The sequence below is a fragment of the Panthera tigris genome, chromosome X, assembly GCF_018350195.1.
Source record: "Panthera tigris isolate Pti1 chromosome X, P.tigris_Pti1_mat1.1, whole genome shotgun sequence".
In the NCBI taxonomy this organism is placed as follows: domain Eukaryota; kingdom Metazoa; phylum Chordata; class Mammalia; order Carnivora; family Felidae; genus Panthera; species Panthera tigris.
Window position 1 is genome coordinate 47,882,990 of NC_056677.1, and position 15,869 is coordinate 47,898,858.

The 15,869-nt window shown below is 37.0% G+C and overlaps 1 protein-coding gene across 6 annotated transcripts in view; it reads left to right on the top strand.

The window, feature by feature from the left end:
* Window positions 1-15,869, top strand: part of RRAGB (Ras related GTP binding B) — a 51,074-nt gene that overhangs the window by 21,619 nt on the left and 13,586 nt on the right. For all 6 annotated transcript variants that reach the window (XM_007090059.3, XM_042974701.1, XM_042974702.1 and 3 more), the window contains 2 exons: window positions 1,360-1,455; window positions 3,684-3,806. In XM_007090059.3, the coding sequence (XP_007090121.2) occupies window positions 1,360-1,455; window positions 3,684-3,806 (219 nt within the window). The remainder of the gene's footprint in view (window positions 1-1,359; window positions 1,456-3,683; window positions 3,807-15,869) is intronic.

Below are 15,869 nucleotides of genomic sequence, written 5' to 3' on the forward strand. Positions count from 1 at the left end.
TGGCCCAATTTGCAATAGAAAAACAGAGCATTCCAACAAATAAGGCCCTTATGGATTTTTTAAATTAATTTTCATTTTTATTAATCAATTTATTGTTTCCTAAATGCTTATAGAATATATCCCCAAAGATATATGATGTTCTTTGTGGTATTTTAATCTCAATTAATAAAAGTGTACTTCATTTAATTAAAGATTAAAACTTGCAAGTTTTGAAGTCAAAGTGGCTAGGGTGCTTCCCTAAATATCAATTTCAAGCAAGATAGATAGTTTATTGTATGTGTGTGGGTTCCCCAAGTAAACAGAATCAATAAGTGTGTGTGTGTGTGTGTGTGTGTGTGTGTGTGTGTGTGTGTGTGTGTGTATGTGTAGAGAGAGAGGGGGGATTGATTGATTGATTGATTGATTGGTTTTTAAGGAATTGACTTGTACAATCGTGGAGACTGGCAAGTCCAAAATCTGCAGGACAGGCTGATACAATAGAGACCCAGGAAAGAGTAGTTATTGCAGTTCCATTCAGAAGTCAGTGTGGAGGCAGAATTCCCCCTTCCTGGCGGAATGGTGACCTTTTTTCTCTTAAGGCCTTCAACTGATTGTATAAAGCCTACCCACATTATGGAGTAGTCTACTAATATAAATATTAATCTCATTTAAAAATGCCTCACAAGAAGATCTAAACTGCTGTTTGACCAAATGTCTGGGTACTGTGGCCTAGCCACATTGATACATCAAATTAACCACCACAGTGTATACATGCGCTCACTACAAACCCACCCAGTCATGGAAAATACCTGTGTATATATATATTTGTACAAATAGGTATTCTTCGATGTGTATGTGGGCATTTATACATAGATACATATCATACCAAAATGGATAGATATTTCTGTTTGTGTGTGGGGGGTGTTATATAGCCAAATAAATATAGTCCATTCAGAAATAACATATATGAGAATATATTTGAGTATATGCATATATTTGTGTGAGAGAGAAAAATACCTACAAAGGTTAAAGTATTTTAATTTACAATATTATTACCTTAAATTGACCCAGATTAGGTGATTTGGAACATTCGATATATTTTATAAACACTCCTCTGTATGGTAATTTTTTTTCCCAACACAGTGCTCTCAGTGAGCACTCAGCACAAGCAGCAGAAGCCTGAAGAATTCTAGTAGTTGTACTTTTAGACCTGACCTGAAATAATTTCTGCCATCCTATTTTACGAAGTAATGTACACACTCCTCTGAGGAAAGAGGAAATGTTCTTGTTTAAAATACACTGAAATAATTACATTTCAGATTTTACAATGAAAGAGAAGAGCTGTTATATGCTAATCTGTATGTGGACTTTTTAATTCAGATTTTTAAAGAGCGAGAAGAAGATCTGAGGCGTTTGTCTCGCCCATTGGAATGTTCTTGTTTCCGAACATCTATCTGGGATGAAACTCTCTATAAGGTGTGTATGTTTCCCTTAGTGCCCTTACTTAAGAAAATGAAAAAAAGCTAAAAGGGTATTGTCAAAAGTAAAAGATTTTAAACTCTGTCATATCCATTTAGATGTGTTGAACTGAAAAAGGAAATAATCTACAATAAATTATTTGCCCAGGTTAGGAAAGTTTTCCGTTATGATTTGCTCACATAACTCTTCTACCCTATTTGAAAACTATCAAACTTAACCTTAAGAGATTTGGGGTTTGATCTTGAATTGTGTTGAGATACCTACCAAGTGACACTGAACTAGCCAGTTTCATCATGATTAATTTCATACTGATCTTTGTGACAGCAGAGGTTTTACTGGCCATCATCCATTGTGACCTGTTGTGGTCTCAATGCTGATTGGATCTGTGTGTAATATTCAGGTATCTCTTCAGTATATAAACTAGTCTGCTTCAGTTTGGATGGCAGTAGAATAACAACATTTAGGGACGATATTGGAAAAGAGAGTCTTAAAATGAGATATGTTATGCCTAGAATATGGTAGCAGCAACTTTCATGCCATATTGGAGACTAGTATTCTTTTAACCAGGATTGTTTCCATTGCTGGAATGGAAACACTGCTTGTAGTAGTTGTAGAGGTTATAATAGCTATGTTACGGATTAAGCTGAAATTACATTATTGGCACATAGGCTCCTTATCCTGCTTTTTCCCTACTGATCTGGTGATTTGAAAGACTGGCTTCTTTGGGGTCCTCTCCTGGTCAGACCTTTCCTTCCTGCTGCTAATATTCATTGACAAGTCTGACTCTGGGTGGGAAAGCATCTTTCTCTGTCACTGGTAGCTACAGCCTCATTATCAACTGCATCTGACAATTATCTACAACCAGAGAAGCACAGAAACCTGATTTGCCAAGGAGAAAAACCAATGGGCATTAAAAATAGCCATTGATTTCTTTTTTAAACTAATTCATTTTTTCCCAATATTGTTGACTCAGCCTCACTCTAATAACAGATCATTTTGAGATACCTGTCTAGGAAATACTGCTCCAGATTAATTTGGGCCGAATTTCTCTCAAAGCCTTATTCCCATAGAACAGGTAACCGTGAATAAGGATGGACATGACGCACTGATAAGAACCAACTGCGGTGTGAAGGATGGCAATACATAACACGACCAAAGACAATTGGCTAATCACAACACTGCTGTGAGTGACAATGTCTCTGCTGTGGTTAGCTTTGGTGCCTTCTCCAAGGTAAATTCAGCAGTGACATTAACACCGACCTGGGAACTTGGAACCTGAACCCCTATGCTTAAGTAATAAAACTAATTGGAACAGAGACATGGCACTACTATCTCTTACATCAATGTTGCATAGAGCTGACTTAAATTTTTATTTTGTTTTATTCTACAAGCACTCGTTGCATAACTGCTTAATGCTGTTGGACACACAAATTGACTAAGACCAGGTTCCTGCCCTCTAGTAGGGGAGAGAAGAACAAGCTTGTCAGACAAATTGGAAGGAATTATTACAATGGAAATGCAAATAAAAGAGCCTTAAGAGAATAGAGGGAGGGTGTGGTTAATTTCAACTACTTACATTAGTAATACTTCTCTGGATGAAGTCAGTTTTAGGAATCACACAATGGACCATTTTTAATTCAATTGGATCAATAATTTATACAACTGACAATAATAAGCCTTTTGGAATGACAATGCCACTAATTTCTCTTGTGATTTCTTTTGTACATTATCCCATTAAGGGGAGGGGCCATTTTTCCATGTGACTCTGATGATATTTTTTACAAAATTGATTCTTGGATTTATGTTAAATATAGCACTATTATCTTCTGATATTTAGAGTGGTCTACATTATTGCACTTAAATATTTGTTGAATGGCTGGATTACAAACGTTTTATTTGGTCCAGTAAATCAGAGTTTTCAACTATTCTTAAGGCAAACGTCATGGAATTAAATTATTAATTTTTAAAAAATTATCAATGGAAAGAAGTTTCTCCAGCATTTTATAAGTGTTTGAAACTTTAAAAAAAATCCATCTGAAGGATAATAATCAAATATCACCTTCATCTCATTTTGTTTGTGTCATACCATATTCGTTACAAGTATTTGTTTGGGACTCTATATCACCATATTTTGCTGTCCATATGTTATAGTATACTTACTCATTTGCAAAGGTCTGGGACTGCCTACCTGTTAGTAATATTACACTGTGCTTCTGTTCCGTTAGGCTTGGTCCAGCATTGTTTATCAGCTGATCCCCAATGTTCAGCAGCTGGAAATGAACCTAAGGAATTTTGCTGAAATTATTGAGGCTGATGAAGTCCTTTTGTTTGAGAGAGCTACTTTTCTGGTGAGAACTTTCTGTTCTGCAGGTGTACTTCATACTTACCTTCTATCCAGCAACAGAGAACAACATGTTGTTACTTTCAGGAAGAACCTTTTTCCCTCTCGTCATTGCATCAGCATATATAACCTTATTTACAGGTGACCCAAAAGAAGTCCTTTGGTGTGTAGCTCTTTAGTAGTTAGTAAAACTTAGATTTTTACAAGCATGCCTTATTATAGAGTTTAGATTATTTCTGCTAAAAATTATTCATTTGTGTTAAATAATTCCTAATTTCCTATTGACTTTTATTATGAAATAAGGGGTATTTTCCTTTTGAGAAAACTCTTATCCTACCCCTTTCTCCAAAAGACTGATTTGAAAACTTTTAACATGGAAGAGGTATAATGGTCATTTTAGTGATTTAGCTAAGAGTTCAGATGGAGAGGTGGAAGGGGAAAGAGGTGCCTTGGCGTTTTTATTTTTCTCATATAAATTCAGCTTAACTATAGAGCCTACTGTGTGTATGGCCTTAAGGGGGTTGCAGTATTATATTTATAAGTAAAATTTTAAAGAACAGTAACAGAAGCTAATTAAGGATGTCATAAAACACTGCATATAATTGCTGATCAGTTTAATAAATATAATTCTAAGAGCAACTCACAGTAAATAATTGGTTACTGAGCTCTACCAATGCCTGATGGTTTTAAAACACATTTCTAAATCTATCTGAGCTTGGTTTCCCTTCTATAAAATGGAGATAATACATCTATATCATAAGTTTATTGTATGGAATAAATGGCACAAGGCAATGTTAAGCCCTAATACAAAGCTTACCATATAGTTGTCATACTATAAAAAGTAGGTTTTTTTTGTTATTATAGCAACAGAGGGCAGAGAATGTGTACTGTAATTTTTCCTACTCCATCCTTTGTGGAAACATTATTTGTAACTGTAGTTTCTGAGTCATCTATCCTGCTAGGTGGTACAGCTGCCGCAAGGAGTTCTAACTAGAGTGACTTTCTGCTTCAGCTCACTGGCAGGAGTCACTTGCTTGCAGTTTTACTACCCTGCAACCTCTTGCTTCTAGTGTGAATAGCAACAAACAAGTGAGCTATTCTTACCATCTTGATACACATTGGCATGGCAGAATCCTGCTTTCAGCAGTATTCTCCTGCCTTATCCACCACATATGATCATAGAGGTTAACCTTATATAAGTTCCCTCTTTCTCACTAACAGTAACAGGTGGCTTTGGTTTCTCTTGAAGACCAAGTTTAGTTGTGATCAACCATTTTCACTGAGCGAGTTGAAGTCAAGCAAGGGGAACCTGTTCCACCATTGGTCTAGGAATTACCTTTCGAAGGTTCACATGGTTTCAGTAAATTGCCCTGTGAATTTTCTTCTGGTGAGCAACTCATTTTTGCTTCCTACTAGAAACTTTATATCTAAATATTCAGCCTGTAAAAATACATGGTTTTATTAAAATCTGAAAGTGGTAGAAGTATTTTCAGCTGATGTGAGTGTTCATAATGAATAAGTTCATTTATAAATAGTAAATCCTTAGAGGTTGGAATCCTTTAGTTAAGATTTTCATTGTTTTTTATATATTTAATTTACAATTAAAAATTATTTTAATTCTAGTTAACATATAGTGTTATTATTAGTTTCAGATATACAATATAGTGATTCGACAATTCCATACATCACCCTGTGCCCATCATCACAAGTGTACTCCTTAATCATCATCCTCTATATCCCCCAACCACCTGGCCTCTAGAAACTATCAGTTCTGTTAATTAAAAGTATGTTTCTTGATTTGTCACTCTCTCATGCTGTCCTTTTTTCCCCTTTGTTTGTTCTATTTCTTAAATTCCACATATGAGTGAAATCATATGGTATTTATCTTTCCCTGACTGATTTACTTCGCTTAGCATAGTACTCTCCAACTCCATCCACTTCATTGCAGATGGCAAGATTTCATTCTTTTTTATAGTTGAGTAATATCTACTGTGTGTGTGTGCATGTGCATGTGTGTGTGTGTGTGTGTGTGTACATGTTATTATCCATTCATCGATTGATAGACACTTTGGGCTGCTTCCATATCTTCACTATTGTAAACAATGCTGCTGTAAACATAGGGTGTGTGTCTGTATCCCTTTGAATTAGTGTTCTTGTATTATTTGGATAAATACCCAGTAGTGCAATTGCTGGATCTTAAGGTAGTTCTACTGTTAATTTTTTGAGGAACCTCCACACTGTTTTCCAGAGTGGCTGCACCAGTTTGCATTCCCACCAATAGTGCAAGAGGGTTCCTTTTCATCTACATCCTCACCACCACCTGTTGTTTTTTATGTTGTTGATTTGAGCCATTCTGACAGGTGTGAAGTGATATCTCATTGTAGTTTTGATTTGCATTTCTCTGATAATGAGTAATGTTGAGCATCTTTTCATGGGTCTGTTGCCCATCTATATGTTGTGTTTGGAAAAACGTCTATTCATATCTTCTGCCCATTTTTTTAACTGGATTATTCCTTTTTTGGGTGTTGAGTTATAGAAGTTCTTTATATATTTTAGATACTAACTCTTTATCAGATATGTCATTTGCAAATATCTCCTCCCATTCCAAAGGTTGCCTTTTGGTTTTGTTGCTTGTTTCGTTTGCTGTGCAGAAGCTTTTAATGTTGCCATAATCCCAATAGTTTATTTTTGCTTTTGTCTTCCTTGCCTCAGGAAACATATCTAGAGACAAGTTTGCCATTGTCAAAGAAGTTACTGCCTGTGTTCTCTTCTAGGATTTTGATGGTTAACACGCCTCACATTTAGGTTTTTTCTAGTTCTGTGAAGCTAGTGGTATTTTGATAGGGGTTACATTAAATGTATAGCTTGTATTGGGTGGTATAGACATTTTAACATTGTTCTTCCTATCCATGAGATTGGAATGTCTTTACATTCCTTTGTGTCATCTTTAATTTCTTTCATCAGTGTTTTATAATTTTAGAGTACAGGTCATTCACCTCTTTGGTTAGGTTTATTCCTCGGCATCTTATTTTTGTTGCAGTTGTAAATGGTATTGTTTTTGTAATTTCTCTTTCTGCTGCTTGATTATTGGTGTATAGAAGTGCAACAGATTTCTCTACACTGATATTGTATCCTGTGACTTTAATGAATTTATTAGTTCTAGCAGTTTTGGGGTGGAACCTTTTGGGTTTTCTATATGTAGTATAATGTCCTCTGCCAATCATGAATATTTTATTTCTTACCAATTTGGATGTCTTTTATTTCTTTTTGTTGTCTGACTGCTGTGGCTAGGACTTCCAGTGCTATGTTGAATAAAAGTGGTGCCAGTGTACATCCTTGTCTTGTTCCTGACCTTAGGGGGAATACTCTGTTTTTCCCCATTAAGGATGACATTAGCTATGGGTATTTCATATATGGCCTTTATTATGTTCAGGTGTGTTCTCTATAAACCTACTTTGTTGAGGGTTTTTATCATGAATGGAAGCTGTACTTTGTCAAATGCTTTTTCTGCATCTATTGAAATGATCATATAGTTCTTACCTTTTCTCTAATTGATGTGATGCATCATCTTAATTAATTTGCAAATATTGGACTAGTTTTGCAACCCATGAGTAAATCCTACTTGATTGTGGTGAATGATTTTTTTAATTTATTGTTGAATTCAGTTTGCTGGTATTTTGTTGGTAATTTTTGCATCTATGTTCATCAGGGATATTGACCTGTAGTTCTCTTTTTTAGTAGTGTCTTTATATGGTTTTGGTATCAGGGTAATATTGACCTCAAAGAATGAATTTGGAAGTTTTCCTTCCTCTTCTATTTTTTGAAATTCTTTAAATGGTTAGTGGAATTTGCCTGTGAAGCTATCTAGCCCTGGACTTTTATCTGTTGGGAGAGTTGTGATTTCTTTTTTTTTGTTTGTTTATCTTTTTCTTTTTTATTTTTGAGAGAGAGAGAGTGAGAGCGAGAGCACCCAGCAGGGGAGGAGCAGAGAGAGAGGGAGACACAGAATCAGAATCAGAACCAGGCTCCAGGCTCTGAGCTGTTGGCATGGAGCCTGATTCGGGGCTCAAACTCACAGACGGTGAGATCATGCCCTGAGCCTAAGTTGGATGCTTAACTGACTCAGCCACCCAGTGCCCCAAGTTTTGATTTCTAATTCAGTTTCTTTGCTGGTTATCAGTCTGTTCAAGTTTTTTATTTCTTCCTGTTTCAGTTTTGGTAGTTTATATGTTTCTAGGAATATATCCATTTCTTCTAGGCTGTCCAATTTGTTGGCATATAGTTTTTCATAATATTCTCTTATGCTTTTTTATATGGTTGGTTGTTATTTCTCCTGTCTTATTTTATTTATTTGGGTCTTTTCTCCTTTTGTCTTGATCAGACAGCTTAGAGGCTTATCAATTTTATTTTTTCGAAGAATCAGCTCCTGGTTTCATTAATCTGTTCTATTGATTTTTTAATTTTCTCCATCATTTATTTCTGCTCTGATCTTTATTATTTCCTTCCTTCTGCTGGTTTAGGTCTTGTTTGTTTTTCTTCTCTACCTCCTTTTGATGTAGAGTTAGCTTGTTTGAGATTTTTCTTGCTTCTTGAGGTAGGCTTGTTAAACTTCCTTCTCGAACTGGTTTTGTTGCATCTGATAGGTTTTGGACCCTTGTTTTCATTTGTTTCCATGTACTTTATTTCTTCTTTGATTTTCTGGTTGATCCATTTATTGTTTAGTAGCATGTTCTTTATCTCCTTGTATTTGTAGTCTTTGCCAACTATTTCTTATGCTTGTCTTATAGTTTCATAATGTTGTAGTCAGAAAATATACGTGCCGTGATTTCGATATTGAATTTGTTGAGGTTTGTTTTGTGGGCTTGAGAAGAATGTATATTCTCTTGTTTTAGGATGGGATGTTCTGAATATATCTATTAAATCCATGTGTTCCATTATGTCTTTGAAAGCCATTGTTTCCTTGTTGATTTTCTGTTTAAATGATCTGTCCATTGATGTAAGTGTCTGTAAAGTCCCCTACTATTATTGTATTATTATCGATTAATTCCTTTATGTTTGTTATTAACTGCTCTATGTGTTTGGGTGATCCTAGCATAGGAAGCCTGTAACTAGTTAGCATGCCAGAGCCTTGTTTGTTATTGAAATTAACCAGGCAAATTGCTCCACAAACTAAAACTGGCCATGTACCACCATGCACAGAAATGGGAAAGAGCTATCGGTGTCAGTCCTGTCCATGTCTAAGCTGTGTGAGATTTCTTATGCTGACTCAAATTAAGCCACAGTCTCCAATTCTGGTGGTTCCCTTCCATCAATTCCTTTAAGTTTCAGCTTTGCAACCATACTCTTTCTGGAACCCAAAGACTTTGGTTTCCTACATGCTAGCTGGTGGGTCATGGTAATAATTCTGCTGCATCACCAGTCAGCATTGTTCGTGGTTGGAACTATAAAAGTATCAGATCATATTTGAATAATGACATTCATTCTTTTTTTTTTAATATGAGATTTATTCTCAAACTGGTTTCCATACAACACCCAGTGCTCATCCCAACAGATATCCTCCTCAATACCCCTCACGCGCCCTCCCCTCCCTCCCACCCCCCATCAACCCTCAGTTTGTTCTCAGATTTTAAGAGTCTCTTCTGTTTTGGCTCCCTCCCTCTCTAACCTGTTTTTTTTTTTCCTTCCCCTCCCCCATGGTCTTCTGTTAAGTTTCTCAGGATCCACATAAGAGTGAAAACATATGGTATCTATCTTTCTCTGTATGACTTATTTCACTTAGCATAACACTCTCCAGTTCCATCCAGGTTGCTACAAAAGGCCATATTTCATTCTTTCTCATTGACACATAGTATTCCATTGTTTATATAAACCACAATTTCTTTATCCATTCATCAGTTGATGGACATTTAGGCTCCTTCCATAATTTGGCTACTGTTGAAAGTGCTGCTATAAACATTGGAGTACAAGTACCCCTACACATCAGCACTCCTGTATCCCTTGGGTAAATTCCTAGCAGTGCTATTTCTGGGTCATAGGGTAGATCTATATTTAATTTTTTGAGGAACCTCCACACTGTTTTCCAGAGCAGCTGCACCAGTTTTCATTCCCACCAACAGTGCAAGAGGTTTCCCGTTTCTCCACATCTTCTTCAGCATCTATAGTCTCCTGATTTGTTAATTTTAGCCAGTCTGACTGGCGTGAGGTGGTTTCTGAGTGTGGTATTGATTTGTATTTCCCTGATGAGGAGTGACGTTGAGCATCTTTTCATGCGCCTGTTGGCCATCTGGATGTCTTCTTTGGAAAAGTGTCTATTCATATTTTCTGCCCATTTCTTCACTGGATTATTTGTTTTTCGGGTGTGGAGTTTGTTGACTACTTTATAGATTTTGGATACTAGCCCTTTGTCCGATATGTCATTTGCAAATATCTTTTCCCATTCCACTGGTTGCCTTTTAGTTTTGTTGATTGTTTCCTTTGCTGTGCAAAAGCTTTTTATCTTGATGAAGTCCCAATAGTTCATTTTTGCTTTTAATTCCCTTGCCTTTGGGGATGTGTTAAGTAAGAAATTGCTGTAGCTAAGGTCAGAGAGGTTTTATCCTGCTTTCTCCTCTAGGGTTTTGATGGTTTCCTGTCTCACATTCAGGTCATTTATCCATTTTGAGTTTACTTTTGTGAATGGTGTAAGAAAGTAGTCTCGTTTCATCCTTCTGCATGTTGCTGTCCAGCTCTCCCAACACCATTTGTTAAAGACACTGTTTTTTTTCCATTGGATATTCTTTCCTGCTTTGTCAAAGATTAGTTGGCCATACGTTTGTGGGTCTAGTTCTGGGGTTTCTATTCTATTCCATTGGTCTATGTGTCTCTTTTTGCGCCAATACCATGCTATCTTGATGATTACAGCTTTGTAGTAGAGGCTAAAGTCTGGGATTGTGATGCCTCCTGCTTTGGTCTTCTTCTTCAATATTACTTTGGCTATGATGGGTCTTTTGTTGTTCCATACAAATTTTAGAATTGCTTGTTCTAACTTCGAGAAGAATGCTGGTGCAATTTTGATTGGGATTGCATTGAATGTGTAGATAGCTTTGGGCAGTATTGACATTTTAAAACAATATTCTTCTAATCCATGAGCATGGAATATTTTTCCATTTCTTTCTATTTTCTTCAATTTCCTTCATAAGCTTTCTATAGTTTTCAACATACAGATCTTTTACATCTTTGGTTAGGGTTATTCCTAAGTATTTTATGTTTCTTGGTACAATTGTGAATGGTATCAGTTTCTTTATTTGTTTTTCTGTTGCCTCATTGTTAGTGTATAAGAATGCAACTGATTTCTGTACATTAATTTTGTATCGTGCGACTTTGCTGAATTCATGTATCCATTCTACCAGACTTTTGGTGGAGTCTGTCAGGTTTTCCATGTATAATATCATGTCATCTGCAAAAAGTAAAAGCTTGACTTCATCTTTGCCAATTTTGATGCCTTTGATTTCCTTTTGTTGCCGGATTGCTGATGCTAGCACTTCTAACCCTATGTGAAACAACAGCGGTGAGAGTGGACAACCCTGTTGTGTTCGTGATCTCAGGGGAAAAGCTCTCAGTTTTTCCCCATTGAGGATGATAATAGCTGTGGGCTTTTCATAAACGACTTTTATGATGTTTAAGTATGTTCCTTCTATCCCGACTTTCTCGAGGGATTTTATTAAGAAAGTATGCTGAATTTGGTCAAATGCTATATCTTCATCGAATGACAGGATCATATATCCTTTCTTTTATTAATACGGTGTATCACCTTGATTGATTTGTGAAGGTTGAACCAGCGCTGCAGCCCAGGAATGAATCCCACTTGATCATGGTGAATAATTCTTTTTATATGCTGCTGAATTCAATTTTCTGGTATCTTGTTGAGAATTTTTGCATCCATATTCATCAGGGATATTGGCCTGTAGTTCTTTTTTTTTTTTTTTTTTTTTTTTTTTTTTTTTTTTTTTTTTGCTGGGTCTCTGTCTGATTTAGGAATCAAAGTAATGCTGGCTTCATAGAAGGAGTCTGGACGTTTTCCTTCCCTTTCTATTTTTTTGGAACAGCTTGAGAAGGCTAGGTATTATCTCTGCTTTAAATGTCTGGTAGAGGGGCGCCTGGGTGGCTCAGTCGGTTAAGCGGCCGACTTCGGCTCAGGTCATGATCTCGCGGTCTGTGAGTTCGAGCCCCGCGTCGGGCTCTGTGCTGACAGCTCGGAGCCTGGAGCCTGTTTCGGATTCTGTGTCTCCCTCTCTCTGACCCTCCCCCATTCATGCTCTGTCTCTCTCTGTCTCAAAAATAAATAAAACATTAAAAAAAAAATAGATGTCTGGTAGAATTCCCCAGGGAAGCCATCTGGTCCTGGACTCTTATTTGTCAGGAGGTTTTTGATAACTGATTCAATTTCTTTGCTGCTTATGGGTCTATTCACATTTTCTCTTTCTTCCTGTTTGAGATTTGGAAGTGTGTGGGTGCTTAGGAATTTGTCCATTTCTTCCAGGCTGTCCAATTTGTTGGCATATAAGTTTTCATAGTATTCCCTGATAATTGCTTGTATCTCTGAGGGATTGGTTGTAATAATTCCATTTTCATTCATGATTTTATCTATTTGGGTCATCTCCCTTTTCTTTTTAAGAAGCTTGACTAGAGGTTTATCAGTTTTGTTTATTTTTTCAAAAAACCAAACTTGTTTTCATTGATCTCCTCTACATTTTTTTTCGATTCTGTATTGTTTATTTCTGCTCTGATCTTTATTATTTCTCTTCTCTGAGTTTGGGGTGTCTTTGCTGTTCTGCTTGTTTCCTTTAGGTGTGCTGTTAGATTTTGTATTTGGGATTTTTCTTGTTTCTTGAGATAGGCCTGGATTGCAATGTATTTTCCTCTCAGGACTGCCTTTGCTGCCTCCCAAAGCGTTTGGATTGTTGTATTTTCATCTTCATTTGTTTCCATATATTTTTTAATTTCTTTTCTAATTGCCTGCTTGACCCGTTCCTTCTTTAGTAGGGTGTTCTTTAACTTCCATGCTTTTCGACGTTTTCCAGACTTTTTCCTGTGGTTGATATTAAGCTTCATAGCATTGTCGTCTGAAAGTGTGCATGGTATGTTCTCAATTCTTTTATACTTATGAAGGGGTGTTTTGTGACCCAGTACGTGATCTGTCTTGGAGAATGTTCCATGTGCACTCGAGAAGAAAGTATATTCTGTTGCTTTGGGATGCAGGGTTCTAAATATATCCGTCAAGTCCATCTGATCAAATGTATCATTCAGGGCCCTTGTTTCTTTCTTGATCCTGTGTTTAGATGATCTATCCATTGTTTTAAGTGGAGTATTAAAGTCCCCTGCAATTACCACATTCTTATCAATAAGGTTCCTTATGTTTGTGATTAATTATTTTATATATTTGGGGGCTCCTGTGTTTGGCGCATAGACATTTATAATTGTAACCTCTTCCTGATGGATAGTCCCTGTAATTGTTATATAATGCCCTTCTTCATCTCTTGTTACAACCTTTAATTTAAAGTCTAGTTTGTCTGATATAAGTATGGCTACTCTAGCTTTCTTTTGACTTCCAGTAGCATGATAGATAGTTCTCCATCCCCTCACTTTCAATCTGAAGGTGTCCTCAGTTTTAAAATGAGTCTCTTGTAGGATGTGAGGGCGATCTTGCTATGATATCTGTCACCCCATTGATCGCCAGGGTTGATTCGGCTGATCTGGCTGGCTAGGCGGGTGTCCCCTTCCTCCCTCACCGCTCCATGTGTGTCCCTCCCGAAGCTGCGTGCTTGGTCAAAGAGGACGACCTTTCCCGATAGAGGAGGACCGTTCTTCGGTCAAGGGTATACGAGTAGCTGCGCTCCCCTGCTAGAACCTCCAAACAAGCTCTCAAGGTCCATTTGTAGGAGAACGTAGGGTAGTCAAGCTTCCAAGACTCCAGACACATCCAAATGAGGCGCTGCACGTGGCAGTCTGCCTTTCTTTGAAAAAAAATAAAATAAAATGAGTCTCTTGTAGACAGCAAATAGATGGGTCTTGTTTTTTTATCCATTCTGATACCCTATGTCTTTTGGTTGGCGTATTTAGTCCATTTACATTCAGTGTTATTATAGAAAGATATGGGTTTAGAGTCATTGTGATGTCTGTAGGTTTCATGCTTGTAGTGTGGTCCTTGCAACATTTCACTCAGAGTCCCCCTTAGGATCTCTTGTAGGGCTGGTTTAGTGGTGATGAATTCCTTCAGTTTTTGTTTGTTGGGAAGACCTTTATCTCTCCTATCCTGAATGAAAGACTTGCTGGATAATGGATTCTCAGCTGTATATTTTTTCTGTTCATCACATTGAAGATTTCCTGCCATTCCTTTCTGCCTGCCAAGTTTCAATAGGTCTGCCAGTAGTCTTATGCGTCTCCCTTTATAAGTTAGAGCATGTTTATCCCTAGCTGCTTTCCGAATTTTTTCTTTCCTTGCATTTTTCCAGTTTCACTATGATATGTCCTGCAGAAGATTGATTCAAGTGATGTCTGAAGGGAGTTCTCTGTGCCTCTTGGATTTCAATGCCTTTTTCCTTCTCCAGATCAGGGAAGTTCTCAACTATGATTTGTTCAAGTACATCTTCAGCCCCTTTCTCTCTCTCTTCCTCTTCTGGAATTCCTATGATACGGATATTGTTCCCTTTTATTGCATCACTTAGTTCTCTAATTCTCCCTTCATACTCCTGGATTTTTTTTTTATCTCTATTTGTCTCAGCTTCTTTTTTTCCATAATTTTATCTTCTTTTTTTTAATTTAATTTTATTTTTTATTTTTTAAAATTTACATCCAAATTAGTTAGTATATAGTGAAGCAATGATTTCAGTAGATTCCCTTTTTTCTCATTTAGCCCATGCCCCCTCTCACAATCCCTCCAGCTACCCTCAGTTTGTTTTCCATATTTATGAGTTTCTTCTGTTCTGTCCCCCTCCATGTTTTTATATTATTTTTGTTTCCCTTTCCTTATGTTCATCTGTTTTGTCTCTCAAAGTCCTCATATGAGTGAAGTCATATGAGTTTTGTCTTTCTCTGACTAATTTCACTTAGCATAATACCCTCCAGTTCCATCCATGTAGTTGCAAATGGCAAGATTTCATTCTTTTTGATGGCCGAGTAATAGTCCATTGTATATATATACCACATCTTCTTTATCCATTCATCCATCGATGGACTTTTGGGCTCTTTCCATACTTTGGCTATTGTTGATAGTGCTGCTATAAACATGGGGGTGCATGTGTTGCTTCAAAACAGCACACCTGTATCCCTTGGATAAATGCCTAGTAGTGCAATTGCTGGGTCGTAGGGTAGTTCTATTTATAGTTTTTTGAGAAACCTCCATACTTAGTGGCTGCACCAGCTTGCATTCCCAGCAACAATGCAAAAGAGATCCTCTTTCTCCGTGTCCTTACCAACATCTGTTGTTGCCTGAGTTGTTAATATTAGCCATTCTGACAGTTGTAAGGTGGTATATCATTGTGGTTTTGATTTGTATTTCCCTGATGATGAGAGATGTGGAGCATTGTTTCATGTGTCAGCTGGCCATTTCTATGTCTTCTTTGGAGAAGTGTCTATTCATGTCTTTCGCCCATTTCTTCAATGGATTATTTGTTTTTTGGTTGTTGAGTTTGATAAGTTCTTTGTAGATTTTGGATACTAACCCTTTATCTGATATGTCATTTGCCAATATCTTCTCCCATTTTGTCGGTTGCCTTTTAGTTTTGCTGATTGTGTCCTTTGCTGTGCAGAAGCTTGTTATTTTGATTAGGTCCCAGTAGTTCATTTTTGCTTTGGTTTTTCTTGCCTCCAGAGATGTCTTGAGTAATAAATTGCTGCGGGCAAGATCAAACAGGGTTTTGCCTGCTTTCTCCTCAAGGATTTTGATTGCTTCCTGTCTTACATTGAGGTCTTTCATCCACTTTGAATTTATTTTTGTGTATGGTGTAAGAAAGTGGTCCAGGTTCATTCTTCTGCATGTCGGTGTCCAGTTTTCCCAGCACTACTTGCTGAAAAGACTGTCTTTATTCCATTG